This window comes from Pristiophorus japonicus, chromosome 8, assembly GCF_044704955.1.
Source record: "Pristiophorus japonicus isolate sPriJap1 chromosome 8, sPriJap1.hap1, whole genome shotgun sequence".
In the NCBI taxonomy this organism is placed as follows: domain Eukaryota; kingdom Metazoa; phylum Chordata; class Chondrichthyes; family Pristiophoridae; genus Pristiophorus; species Pristiophorus japonicus.
This window is the reverse complement of record NC_091984.1, coordinates 9651108-9665254: the sequence shown is the minus strand read 5'-3', so window position 1 is coordinate 9665254 and position 14147 is coordinate 9651108. Positions and strand designations below refer to the sequence as shown.

Here is a 14147-nt window from a genome sequence, read left to right as displayed (position 1 = left end):
ATACGGGAAAGGACAGTCCCAAGGTGGGAACGTGCTCCGAGCCAGAAGCAAGATGTTGCTCCTGGCTCTTCTGTGTCTTTTGCAATAGGGATGCGGCACCTTGGGGTGCAGTGCCGCGATCTGGGACCATTGAGAGTCCTCTGCCACCAGTGTTCCTGGCTACCAGCTCCAGGGTCTCCTCCATCCCTTCCATGTTATATAGAAACATAGAAACATAGAAAATAGGTGCAGGAGCAGGCCATCCGGCCCTTCGAGCCTGCACCACCATTCAATAAGATCATGGTTGATCATTCCTTCAGTACCCCGTTCCTGCTTTCTCTCCATACCCCTTGATCCCTTTAGCCGCAAGTGCCATATCTAACTCCCTCTTGAATATATCTAACGAACTGGCATCAACAACTCTCTGCGGTAGGGAATTCCACAGGTTAACAACTCTCTGAGTGAAGAAGTTCCTCCTCATCTCAGTCCTAAATGGCTTACCCCTTATCCGAAGACTATGTTCCCTGGTTCTGGACTTCCCCAACATCGGGAACATTCTTCCTGCATCTAACCTGTCCAATTTTTGTTGGACAAAAACTCAGTGCCAACTATGTTCTTGGTGCTTAGTAGACTTTTTACTGCTGGTGAATCTCCCTCGTACCTCGCACAACAGCCAAACAAGCACACATCACACAGCCACACACAATTTCAGTCCCTCTCAGCTCCCTCTCTCTGTGTCTCCTCTTCTGTGCATGTCAAGACGACCCTTGACCTCTTGAATCATGGGAATCGAGCGGTGCCAAGCCGTTGCCGTTGCTAAGGACAGCAACACTTTACGACACACGGTCAGAGAGATTTAACGCTACTGCCCATTTCATATCACTCGCAGTAACGCCCAATTTCAAAAATGGAGACTAGGTGCTTTGAGAATTAGTGAGAAGCTGGGGATCTGAAAACCCATTTTTACCACCCACGTCGGAAATAATGCCCAATTGAACAAATACTTTGATTCTATCTTCATGAAGGAAGACACAAATAACCTTCCGGATGTATTAGGGAACCGAGGGTCTAGTGAGAAGGAGGAACTAAAGGATATCCTTATTAGGCAGGAAATTGTGTTAGGATGATTGATGGGATTGAAGGCTGATAAATCCCCAGGGCCAGATCTACATCCAGAGTACTTAAAGAAGTGGCCCTAGAAATAGTGGATGCATTGGTGATCATTTTGCAACAGTCTATCGACTCTGGATCAGTCCCTATGGACTGGAGGGTAGCTAATGTAACACTACTTTTTAAAAAAGGAGGGAGAGAGAAAACGGTTAATTATAGAACGGTTAGCCTGACATCAGTAATGAGGAAAATGTTGGAATCAATCATTAAGGATGAAAGAGCAGCGCATTTGGAAAGCAGTGATAGGATTTGTCCAAGTCAGCATGGATTTATGAAAGCGAAATCATGCTTGACAAATCCTCTGGAAATTTTTGAGTATGCAACTAGTAGAGTGGACAAGGGACAACCAGTGGCTGTGGCTTTTGACAAGGTCCCACACAAGAGATTGGTGTGCAAAATCAAAGCACATGCTATCGGTGGTAGTGTACTGACATGGATAGAGAACTGGTTGGCAGACAGGAAGCAGAGTCGGGACAAACGGGTCCTTTTCAGAATGGCAGGCAGTGACTAGTGGAGTGCCACAGGGATCAGTGCTGGGAACCCAGCTCTTTACAATATATATTAATGATTTGGATGAAGGAATTGAGTGTAATATCTCCAAGTTTGCAGATGACACTCAACTGGGTGGCGGTGTGAGCTGTGAGGAGGACTCTAAGAGGCTGCTGGGTGACTTGGACAGGTTAGGCGAGTGGGCAAATGCATGGCAGATGCAGTATAATGTGGATAAATGTGAGCTTATCCACTTTGGGGGTAAAAACACGAAGGCAGAATATTATCTGAATGGTGGCAGATTCGGAAAAGGGGAGGTACAGCGAGACCTGGGTGTCATGGTTCATCAGTCATTGAAAGTGGGCATGCAGGTACAGCAGGCAGTGAAGAAGGCAAATGGTATGTTGGCCTTCATAGCTAGGGGGTTTGAGTATAGGAGCAGGGAAGTCTTACTGCAGTTGTACAGGGCCTTGGTGAGGCCTCACCTGGAATATTGTGTTCAGTTTTGGTTTCCTAATCTGAGGAAGGATGTTCTTGCTGTTGAGGGAGTGCAGCGAAGGTTCACCAGGGATGGCTGGACTGACATATGAGGAGAGACTGGATCAACTGGGCCTTTATACACTGGAGTTTAGAAGGATGAGAGGGGATCTCATAGAAACATATAAGATTCTGACGGGGCTGGACAGGTTATTGATGAAACGAACCTTAAAGACCAGGCTCTCGTTAATCCTCCCAGACATGCATGAAGTTGTTGAGGCTAAGCGTCAAAAGCTTACTGAGTACCATGACCGAAATTCGAGGGAGAGGTGGAATGAGATAGGGGACAAAGTGTTTGTGCTAAACTATGGCCGGGGTCCCAAATGGCTTGCCTGAGTAACAGACAAAGAGGGAAACAGACTACTGGTTGTATAAATGGACAATGGCCAAACCTGCCGGAGGCATATAGACCAAGTAAAAAGTAGATTCACTGATAACACTGAAGAACCAGAGGCAAACTGCAATGTGGAACTCACACCACACCTGGTGGACAGACACCAAGGCAAACAACTGAACCACAACTAAGACGCTCCACGCGAGAGCGCAGACCACCTGAGAGACTGAATCTATAAAGGCAATAAGACCTTGGGGGAGGGTGATGTCATGTATCTCACATTACTGTATATAACTGTATCTTACCATGCTATACATGACTGTAACTGGATATGATCTGCAACAATAAGCATACCTTACCACCAGGGGTGCACTTGCAGGAGACACTCCATACCTGTCCCACTGAGGTATATAAAGGGAGGTCTCAGGCAAGTGCAGCACTGGAGAGCTGGAATTAAAGGTGCAGGTCCTGAGTGACCTTGACTTCAGCATGTGTCTCGTGTAAGTCAGTACATTAGAGTCAGGACTTAACAGGTGGCAATAACACGAAAGCAGAATATTATCTGAATGGCGGCAGATTAGGAAAAGGGGAGGTGCAACGAGACCTGGGTGTCATGGTACATCAGTCATTGAAAGTTGGCATGCAGGTACAGCAGGTGGTGAAGGCGGCAAATGGTATGTTGGCCTTCATAACTAGGGGATTTGAGTATAGGAGCAGGGAGGTCTTATTGCAGTTGTACAGGGCCTTGGTGAGGCCTCACCTGGAACATTGTGTTCAGTTTTGGTCTCCTAATCTGAGGAAGGACGTTCTTGCTATTGAGGGAGTGCAATGAAGGTTCACCAGACTGATTCACGGGCTGGCAGGACTTACATATGAGGGGAGACTGGATTGACTGGGCTTGTATTCACTGGAGTTTAGAAGGATGAGAGGGGATCTCATAGAAATATATAACATTCTGACAAGACAGGAGAGGTTAGATGCAGGAAGAATGTTCCCGATGTTGGGAAGTCCAGAACCGGGGAACATAGTCTAAGGATAAGGAGTAAGCCATTTAGGACTGAGATGAGGAGAAACTTCTTCATTCAGAAAGTTGTTAACCTGTGGAATTCCCTACCGCTGAGAGTTGTTGATGCCAGTTCATTGGATATATTCCAGAGGGAGTTAGATATGGCGGATCAAGGGATATGGAGGGAAAGCAGAAAATGTGTACTGAGGTGAATGATCAGCCATGATCTTATTGAATGGTGGTGCAGGCTTGAAGGGCCGAATGGCCTACTCCTGCACATATTTTCTATGTTTCTATCTAGCCCCTGGAGGCCTTGTGCATGAAACATAAAGAGTTAGCATGCAGATACAGCAAGTAATCAGGAAGGCAAATGGAATGTTGGATTTTATTGCAAAGGGGATAGAGTATAAAAGCAGGGAAGTCCTGCTACAACATTAAAGGGTATTGGTGAGGCCATACTTAGAGCACTGCGCACAGTTTTGCTCTCCTTATTTAAGGAGGGATACACTTGCATTGGAGGCAGTTCAGAGAAGGTTCATTAGGTTGATTCCTCAGAAGAAGGGATTGACTTATGAGGAAAGGTTGAGCAGATTGGAATTCTCTGCCCCAGAGAGCTGTGGAGGCTAGGTCATTGAATATAAGGTATGATCGACAGATTTTTGGATAATAAGTGAGCGAAGGATTATGGGAGCGGACAGGGAAGTGGAGCCGAGCCCAAGATCAGATTAGCCATGATCTTATTAAATGGCGGAACAGGCTCGAGGGGCCAAATGGCCTCCTCTTGCTCCTATTTCTTATGTTCTTATGTTTAACAGTATCATGAGTTCTGGATTTCATCCAGTCCAATGATATCACTTGCCACGCAAGTAGCAAACATTCCGAGAAACCAACCAGGTCGAGAGGAAGGAGAGGAGAACGTTGTATAGGTGTAAAAAGGGTGGGATTGGATGTATGTGATCCGCCTTACCATCTGGATCACATTCGCGCTTTCATTCCTTCCATCGCCACCAGCTTTCGACCTGAGTCACATTCTTCCCCCATCCCCACTGTGCTCTCCGTGCTATTTAATCTCCCCGTCCCCGAATTCCTGACCTCTTCTCACCCCTGAATTTTTGACCTCCTCTCCCCATCAAGGTCCTGATCTCCTCTCCCCACCAAGTTTCAGAACTCCTTTCCCTTCGCTCCAGTCCTTTCTCCTCCCCTTAAACCCTCTGCACTCCCTCTCTTTCATTAGACCATTCTTTCCCCATCTCTTTCTCTCCTCCCCCCCTCTCTGTATACCCCTCTCTCTCTACACCCCTCTCTTTCTCTTCACTCCCCTCTCCCTGTCTCCCACCTTCTCTCTCTCCTTCACTCTCCCTCTCTCTACCCTTCACCACTCTCTCTCATTCCCCTTCTCTCTCCCCATCTCTCTTTCTCCCCATCTCCCTCACCACCTTTCTCTCTCCCCTCCCCCTCTCTTCCACTCTCTCTTTCACTCCCTTTCACCGTATCTCTCTTCGATCCACCTCTCTCTCTCTTTCTCCCTCTCTCTCTCCCTTCTCCTCTCTCCTTCTCTTCTGCCAACAGCCCCCTCCGCCACCACACACTGCCCCCAATGGATCCAATGACCATCTCCTTCTCTCTCATTTCCCCTCTGTCTCTGGCTCTCTTCAGCAGCTGTCCCCACTCTGCCCCTGGCCACCAATGCAAACAGCGATCTTCTCCTTGAGGAGTGAAGTAAAGCGTGGCCCACAGTGCAGGTCACAACTGTTGGGTACTGTGCATTCACGGCTTTGGGAGAAACATAGAAACATAGAAAATAGGTGCAGGAGTGGGCCATTCAGCCCTTCGAGCCTGCAACGCCATTCAATAAGATCATGGCTGATCATTCCATCAGTACCCTTTCCTGCTTTCTCTCCATACCCCTTGATCCCTTTAGCCGTAAGGGCCATATCGAACTCCTTCTTGAATATATCCGATGAACTGCCACCAACAACTCTCTGCGGCAGGGAATTCCACAGGTTAACAACTTTCTGAGTGAAGAAGTTTCTCCTCAACTCATTCCTAAATGGCCTACCCCTTATCCTTAGACTGTGTCCCCTGGTTCTGGACTTCCCCAACATCGGGTACATTCTTCCCGCATCGAACCTGTCCAGCCCCGTCAGAATCTTATATGTTTCTATGAGATCCCCTCTCATCTTTCTAAACTCCAGTGTATAAAGGCTCAGTGGATCCAGTTTCTCCTCATGTCAGTCCAGCCATCCCTGGAATCAGTCTGGTGAACCTTTGCTGCACTCCCTCAAAAGTAAGAACGTCCTTCCTCAGATTAGGAGACCAAAACTGAACACAATATTCCAGGTGAGACCGCACCAAGGCCCTGTACAACTGCAGTAAGACTTCCCTGCCCTTATACTAAAATCGCCTAGTGTGAAGGCCAACATACCATTTGCCTTCTTCAACACCTGCTGTACCTGCATGCCAACTTTCAATGAATGATGAACTATGACACCCAGGTCTCGCTGCACCTCCCCTTTTCCTAATCTGCCGCCATTCAGTTAATGTTCTGCCTTCGTGTTTTTACCCCCAAAGTGGATAACCTCACATTTATACTGCATCTGCCATGCATTTGCCCACTCGCCTAACCTGTCCAAGTCACCCTGCAGCCTCTTCGAGTCCTCCTCACAGCTCACACCGCCACCCAGTTGAGTGTCATCTGCAAACTTGGAGATATTACACTCAATTCCTTCATCCAAATCATTAATATATATTGTAAAGAGCTGGGGTCCCAGCACTGATCCCTGTGGCACTCCACTAGTCACTGCCTGCCATTCTGAAAAGGACCCGTTTATCCCGACTCTCTGCTTCCTGTCTGCCAACCAGTTCTCTATCCACGTCAGTACATTACCCCCAATACCGTGTGCTTTGATTTTGCACACCAATCTCTTGTGTGGGACCTTGTCAAAAGCCTTTTGAAAGTCCAATTACACCACATCCACTGGTTCCCCCTTGTCCACCCTACCAGTTACATGCTTAAAAAATTCCAGAAGGTTTGTCAAGCATGATTTCCCTTTCATAAATCCATGCTGACTTGGTCCAATCCTGTCACTGTTTTCCAAATGCGCTGCTATTTCATCCTTAATGATTGATTCCAACATTTTCCCCACTACTGATGTCAGGCTATAATTGCCCGTTTTCTCTCTCCCTCCTTTTTTAAAAAGCGGTGTTACATTAGCTACCCTCCAGTTGATAGGGACTGATCCAGAGTTGATAGACTGTTGCAAAATGATCACCAATGCATCCACGATTTCTAGGGCCACTTCTTTTAAGTACTCTAGGATGTAGACTATCAGGCCCCAGGGATTTATCAGCTTTCAATCCCATCAATTTCCCCAACACAATTTCCTGCCTAATAAGGATATCCTTCAGTTCCTCTTCTCACTAGACCCTCGGTCCCCTTGTACATCCGGAAGGTTATTTGTATCTTCCTTAGTGAAGACAGAACCAAAATATTTGTTCAATTGGTCTGCCATTTCTTTGTTCCCCATTATAAATTCACCTGAATATTACTGCAAGGGACCTACGTTTGTCTTCACTAATCTTTTTCTCTTCACATATCTACAGAAGCTTTTGCAGTCAGTTTTTATGTTCCCAGCAAGCTTCCTCTCATACTCTAATTTCCCCCTCTGAATTAAACCCTTTGCTCCTCTGCTCAATTCTAAATTTCTCCCAGTCCTCAGGTTTGCTGCTTTTTCTGGCTAATTTGTATGCCTCTTCCTTGGATCTAACACTATCCTTAATTCCCCTTCTCAGCCACGGTTGAGCCACCTTCCCTGTTTTATTCTTACTCCAGACAGGGATGTACAACTGTTGAAGTTCATCCATGTGATCTATAAATGTTTGCCATTGCCTATCCACTGTCAACCCTTTAAGTGTCATTTTCCAGTCTATTCTAGCCAATTCACGCCTCATACCGTCGAAGTTAGCTTTCCTTAAGTTTCGGACCCCTCTAGTTGGTTCCTCGACATATTGATCAAGAAAACCATCCTTAATACAATCCAGGAAATCCTCCTCTACCGCATTGCTGCCAGTTTGGTTAGCCCAATCTATATGTAAATTAAAGTCGCCCATGATAACTGCTGTACCTTTATTGCACACATCCCTTATTTCTTGTTTGATGCTGTCCCCAACCTCACTACTACTGTTTGGTGGCCTGTACACAACTCCCACCAGCTTTTTCTGCCCTTTGGTATTCCGTAGCTCCACCCACACCGATTCCACATCATCCAAGCCAATGTCCCTCCTTACTATTGCATTAATTTCCTCTTTAAACAGCAACGCCACCTGCCTCCTTTTCCTCTCTGCCTATCCTTCCTAAATGTTGAATACCTCTGGATGTTGAGTTCCCAGCTTTGGTCACCCTGGAGCCATGTCTCTGTGATGCCAATTACATCATATCCATTAACTGCTATCTGCGCAGTTAATTCGTCCACCTTATTCTGAATGCTCCTCACATTGAGGCATAAAGCCTTCTGGCTTGTCTTTTTAATACATCTTGACCCTTTAGAATTTGTCTGCAATGTTGCCCTTTTTGTTTTTTGCCTTGGGATTCCCTGCCTCCACTTTTACTCTTCTCCTTTTTATCTTTTGCCTCTGTCTCCCTTTTATTTCCCTCTGCCTCCCTACATAGGTTCCCGTCCCCCTGCCATATTAGTTTAACTCCTCCCCAACAGCACTAGCAAACACTCCCCATAGGACATTGGTTCTGGTCCTGCCCAGCTGCAGACCGTCCGGTTTGTACTGGTCCCACCTCCCCCTGAACCGGTTCCAATGCCCCAGGAATTTGAATCCCTCCCTTCTGCACCACTCCTCAAGCCACGTATTCATCTGAGCTATCCTGCGATTCCTACTCTGACTAGCACGTGGCACTGGTAGCAATCCTGAGATTACTACTTTTGAGGTCCTACTTTTTAATTTAGCTCCTAGCTCCTTAAATTCGTCTCGGAGGACCTCATCCCGTTTTTTACCTGTATTGTTGGTACCTATGTGCACCATGACAACTGACTATTCACCCTCCCTTTTAAGAATGTCCTGCACTCGCTCCGAGACATCCTTGACCCTTGCACCACGGAGGCAACATACCATCCTGGAGTCTCGGTTGCGGCCGCAGAAACGCCTATCTATTCCCCTTACAATCGAATCCCCTATCACCATAGCTCTTCCACTCTTTTTCCTGCCCTCCTGTGCAGCAGAGCCACCCACAGTACCATGAACTTGGCTGCTGCTGTCCTCCCCTGATGAATCATCCCCCTCAACTGTACCCAAAGCGAGGTATCTGTTTTGCAGGGGGATGTCCGCAGGGGACCCCTGCACTACCTTCCTTGCACTGCTCTTCCTGTTGGTCACCCATTTACTATCTGGCTGTGTACCCTTTAGCTGCTGTGAGACCAACTCGCTCAACGTGCTACTCACGTCATTCTCAGCATCGTGGATGCTCCAGAGTGAATCCACACGCAGCTCCATTGCCGTAATGCGGTCTGTCAGGAACTGCAGATGGATACACTTCTCGCACACGTAGTCGTCAGGGACACCGGAAGCGTCCCTGAGTTCCCACATCGTACAGGAGTAGCATAACACGTGTCCGAGCTGTCCTGCCATGACTTACCCTTCGAATAACTTAATTTGGCAACAACAATGCCAAAGGTTACTTACTGATAAAGAAAAGAGATCGAAAAACTACTTACCAATTACCAGCCAATCACTTACCCCCTTGGCTGTGACGCCACCTTTCGCTTTCTTTCTACTTCATTTTTGCCTTCTCCCTGCATCTGCACCAGCTGGGCCTTTATAGGCCTCTGACCCCGGACTCACACCTCTCCACGACCACGAACTCCCGCTGCCTCTCGCGGCCTTTATAGGCCTCTGACCCCGGACTCACGCCTCTCCATGACCACGAACTCCCGCTGCCTCTCGCGGCCTTTATAGGCCTCCGACGTCCCCAGACTCTTGCCTCTCACCAACCACGAACTCCCGCTACCTCTCGTGGCCTTTATAGGCCTCCGACATTCCCGGACTCTCGCCTCTCACCGACCAAATTATCATTTGCCAGTCTAATCTAGCCAATTCACGCCTCATACCGTCAAAGTTATCTTTCCTTAAGTTCAGGACCCTAGTTTCTGAATTAACTTTGTCACTCTCCATCCCAATAAAGAATTGTACCGTATTATAGTCACTCTTCCCCAAGGGGCCTCGCACAACAAGATTGCTAATTAGTCCCTTCTCATTATATATCACCCAGTCTAGGATGGCCAGCTCTCTGGTTGGTTCCTCAACATATTGGTCTAGAAAACAATCCCTAATACACTCCAGGAAATCCTCCTCCACCGCATTGCTACCAGTTTGGTTAGCCCAATCAATATGTAAATTAAAGTCGCCCATGATTATTGCTGTACCTTTATTGCACACATCCCTTATTTCTTGTTTGATGCTGTCCCCAATCACACTACTACTATTTGGTGGCCTGTACACAACTCCGACTAGCGTCTTCTGCCCTTTGGTATTCCGTAGCTCCACCCATACCGATTCCGCATCATCCCAGTAAATGTCCTTACTTACAATTGCATTAATTTCCTCTTTAACCAGCAACGCCACCCCGCCTCCTTTTCCTTTCTGTCTATCCTTCCTAAATGTTGAATACCCCTGGATGTTGAGTTCCCAGCCTTGGTCACCCTGGAACTATGTCTCCGCGATGCCAATCACATCATATCCATTAACTGCTATCTGCGCAGTTAATTCGTCCACCTTATTCCGAATACTCCTCGCATTGAGGCATAGAGCCTTCAGGCTTGTCTTTTTAACACCCTTTGCCCCTTGAGAATTTTGCTGTAATGTGGCCCTTTTTGCTTTTTGCCTTGGGTTTCTCTGCCCTCCACTTTTACTATTCTCCTTTCTATCTTTTGCTTCTGACTCCATTTTGTTTCCCACTGTCTCCCTGCATAGGTTCCCATCCCCCTTCCATATTAGTTTAACTCCTCCCCAACAGTGTGCATGTGCAGAAAGGGATCGAGTGCGCATTGGTGGCACCGGGATACCGCGAGCATGTGCAGAAGGCCACAAAGATGTTCGTTAGATACTCACGGTGACTGAATATAGCAGATTAAGGGCTGCTCTAATTGATGAATTTAACATGATCAAAGGAGCTGATTGGGTAGATAGAGAGAAAGTAATTGCACTGGAGGGTGAAGTCCTGAACAATGCACTTCGGGGTTGGCTTTAATGGAATACAATATTAAATAACATGGATAAGGTAAGTCCAGAGACTAAGCCAATGGATGTAAATGGAAATTGGTGAAAAGTAAACATGGAACAGAAATTTAAAAAGTGAAGATTTTGAAATAGTGCACAAAGCAAACCAACAGAGGCAAAAACACTGGGCTATTCCAAAATAAAATTAGATGTCCTGATGAGACTATTAATGTACCAGATGGATGAGTTTCAGGTGAATTGATTCTACTCCCATTTCTTGTGCAATGCAAACTGACCATTTCACCTTACCTCAAAAAAGTGCTTGCAAGTATAGTCATAACCAAACAATGCAAGTCCCAACACGAGCTTTCTGGATTCAATACCCAAATTGATATAAGCGGACAGACCTAAATGGGCAAAAAACAACAATGAGTTTCTTAACATTGATATAGAGCAGGTAGACCCTGAACCTGAACATCTTATTGTACATACCTGATACAACCTGGTGATAAGGAGCATTTGACATTGCAAAACACTCATTCATAGTTTCCTCATGCATATCATAGGATTTCACAATCAAAAAGTCACAATGTTTTGCAATTGTAGCAAAGTCATAGCATTGGCCCTCTATGCAGTTTGGAGCCCAAGGCACAGTAAATGTGATCTAAGGGCCAAAGAATAACACGAAGAAGTTAATTAGTAGCACTTTAGGTTAACAAGATATTAATCATGTTTAGTACCTCATCATTCACCCAAATTCTTCCGACAATTTTTCTGTCAATTATCTCTCCTCTCTTCGAGGCATCAAGTTGTGACCAAATTGCAATCGCAAAACTACCGGCCATGCTCCAATACCTGATCAAAGTGATGTAAGATATTGTGAATTGGAAGAAATAACTTGAGACCAAGATGTCCCTTCAGATTGGTGTTAGAATAAAGGATTCATTCCCTGGTTCAATAGCCAAGGCGACTTGAACAGCGTGAACATCAATAACTGATAACAGGCAGCTCCAAACATCTGAAGGCCAAGAATGGAATGTCTGACTCCAACCTTGGGAGGATGTGAAGAGGGGGGTTTCACCCAAGAGTTGAGACAAAGAACCCAACATACAATAGGTTAAATGATCCTGTCCGTATCCTACACCAGGTCCATCCCTAAAAAGAATTAAAAAGAAAGACCCAGAAGGCATTTCAGGGCAGACGGTGAAGAAAAGAACTGTTTGTACCACCAGCCGTCTGTGCGATCGGGACTAATAACAACTATTTATCACGGTCGTAGGTCTACTATGTCTGTCCTGATTGTGTGTTGTGTTTGACTATATTTGAACTATCAATTCATTTGCCTTATAACTCCTAAGACCCTTTGGGTATCTGTGAGTGACCTGTGATCCTGAATCTTACAGTGATCACATTTGATCACGTGAGGCCAGACATTAATAGGTCGAAATTCGCTACTAGTGTTTTTGAGACGGGGTCACCGCTTGAGTGCTGATTTTACCGCCAGGCATTAGGTGCAGGCTCTCACGACCAAATTCAGTTTTTACACCCAAAGGTGGCAGAGCAGCGCTGAAAAGTGGCGTTGCACACACATCCTCGGGCGGAGGCTCAGGAGGCTACCGCCATGCTCGGAAAAACAAGCGGAAGAAAAGGGAAGGAAAAGTAAATTACTAAAAGTTCTCCAATCCACACACATACATTTCCCCACTCTTAAAACTAATGAAATCATGCAGAAATAAATAAAGAGAAAAATGTACCTTCCTTTCTCGGCGATTCCCCTCATAACTGCTCTTGAACCACCACTTTTTTCAGGCTGTACGGCAGCAGTTCAAAGCAAATATCCCGACAGAGCCATTGTTTGCTGATGATGTCACTACGTGGGTGGCGTTAGCTGGCTCAGTGTTGCCTCTTGGTGTCTCTGCCAAAGAGCCTACTCTATTTCAGCCGGGCCGTGGACGCCACTTAACGATGATGGGAGGCTGTTGCCGGCCGTTTGCCACCTACCGCCGGTGGTAACGGGCGGCATCCACAACCAAATATCGACCCCTGAGTGCTGGCAGGATATTAGACTGTGAGGGGAGGAGCAAAGCAGTTGGTGTCCTTGCCCAACATCTGCACTGCAGTTTCAGCGGGTGGTTCCAGATAGCAATCAGATGATTCATTTGACCCAGTGGCACGAGGGGCAAATTTTTCCCTCCAATATTCCAGCTGCGAATGGACCATGGGCTAGACTTTCCTCTTTTGTGCAGATCGCCCAAAAATGGTCGTTATTTCCAGCGTGGGCGAAAAAATGGGTTTTGAGATTGCCGGATTATCGCCCATTTTCAAAACCCGAACTTTCCATTTTTGAAAATGGGCGTTACCGCGAGCTAGCTGAAATGGGCGTTAGCGTTACATTTTTTTGACCTTCTGCCGTAAAGTGTCACTGACCAGAGCAACAGCATGGTAACGCTCATTTCCCGCGTTTCAGGAGGTCAGGGGTCATCATTACATGCGCAGAAGAGGAGGCAGAGTGAGAGGGAGCAGAGAGGAACTGAAACATGTGTGGGTGTGGTGTGTGCTTGTTTGGCTGTTTTGGGAGGCAGGAGTGAGATTTACCAGCAGCAAAAAGCCTACTAAGCACAAAGACGGTAGTTGGCACCGAGTTTTTGTGGAACAAATAATATTTAACTTGGAAGGAATGGAGGAAGCGACCTAGCACAGTATGGAGACTGACGCTGGTGAAAACAGTGAGCTGGGAGAGGAACAATTGGGAGGACAAAAAAGAGCGAGGAAGTTCTCGGACGAGGCAAATGCATCCCTCATGCAGGAGGTCAAGTCACGCTGGGGTCAATTGACCCAGGGAGGGCATGGGACACCCACCCCAAAGGCCTACCAGAAGATATGGGCCGAGATAGCCGAGGTGGTCTTGTCAATGACCAACGAGGTGCGTGAGGGCAACCAAACCTGCAAGCGACGGAACGACCTTGTCGGATCCACCACAGTAAGTATTACATTTATTTACATGTACTTATATATTTATATAATTGGAATTGTAAGTATAATGAGTGATTAAAATCAGATGTGATGTTTTGCACTTATACCGGGAAGGTTACTCAAAGCCTGCGGTCACGGTGTATGTCGTTAGGTAAAGAATGATCATTTTCATTATAATAATGATTACATCTGTCGGTTATGTGTTGTATCAGTCTCTGTGACAGTACCGAGCAATAATATCACGCAATGATCTCATGCCATGTCGTGCTGTTGTTACCTTTTATAGAAGTAGCTTTCGAGGAATAGGGCCGAGCAGAGGTTAACGTGTGGGGGGGCGACATCACTGAAATCAAGGAGTGGATGTTGGCACTAGTGGGGAGCCACCCCCCGGTCGGTCACGCAAGCAGCAGCACAGCCTGATGTGATGCCACGTGA

General features: G+C 46.5%; 1 protein-coding gene across 5 annotated transcripts in view; it reads right to left on the bottom strand.

Moving 5' to 3' along the window:
* Positions 1–14147, bottom strand: part of LOC139268405 (di-N-acetylchitobiase-like) — a 78120-nt gene that overhangs the window by 37009 nt on the left and 26964 nt on the right. For all 5 annotated transcript variants that reach the window (XR_011594024.1, XM_070886502.1, XM_070886500.1 and 2 more), the window contains 2 exons: positions 11232–11403; positions 11049–11146 (listed from right to left, as the gene is read on the bottom strand). Coding sequence is in view for 4 of the 5 variants with exons in the window: in XM_070886502.1 (XP_070742603.1) it covers positions 11049–11146; positions 11232–11403 (270 nt within the window). In the remaining variant the exon portion in view is untranslated. The remainder of the gene's footprint in view (positions 1–11048; positions 11147–11231; positions 11404–14147) is intronic.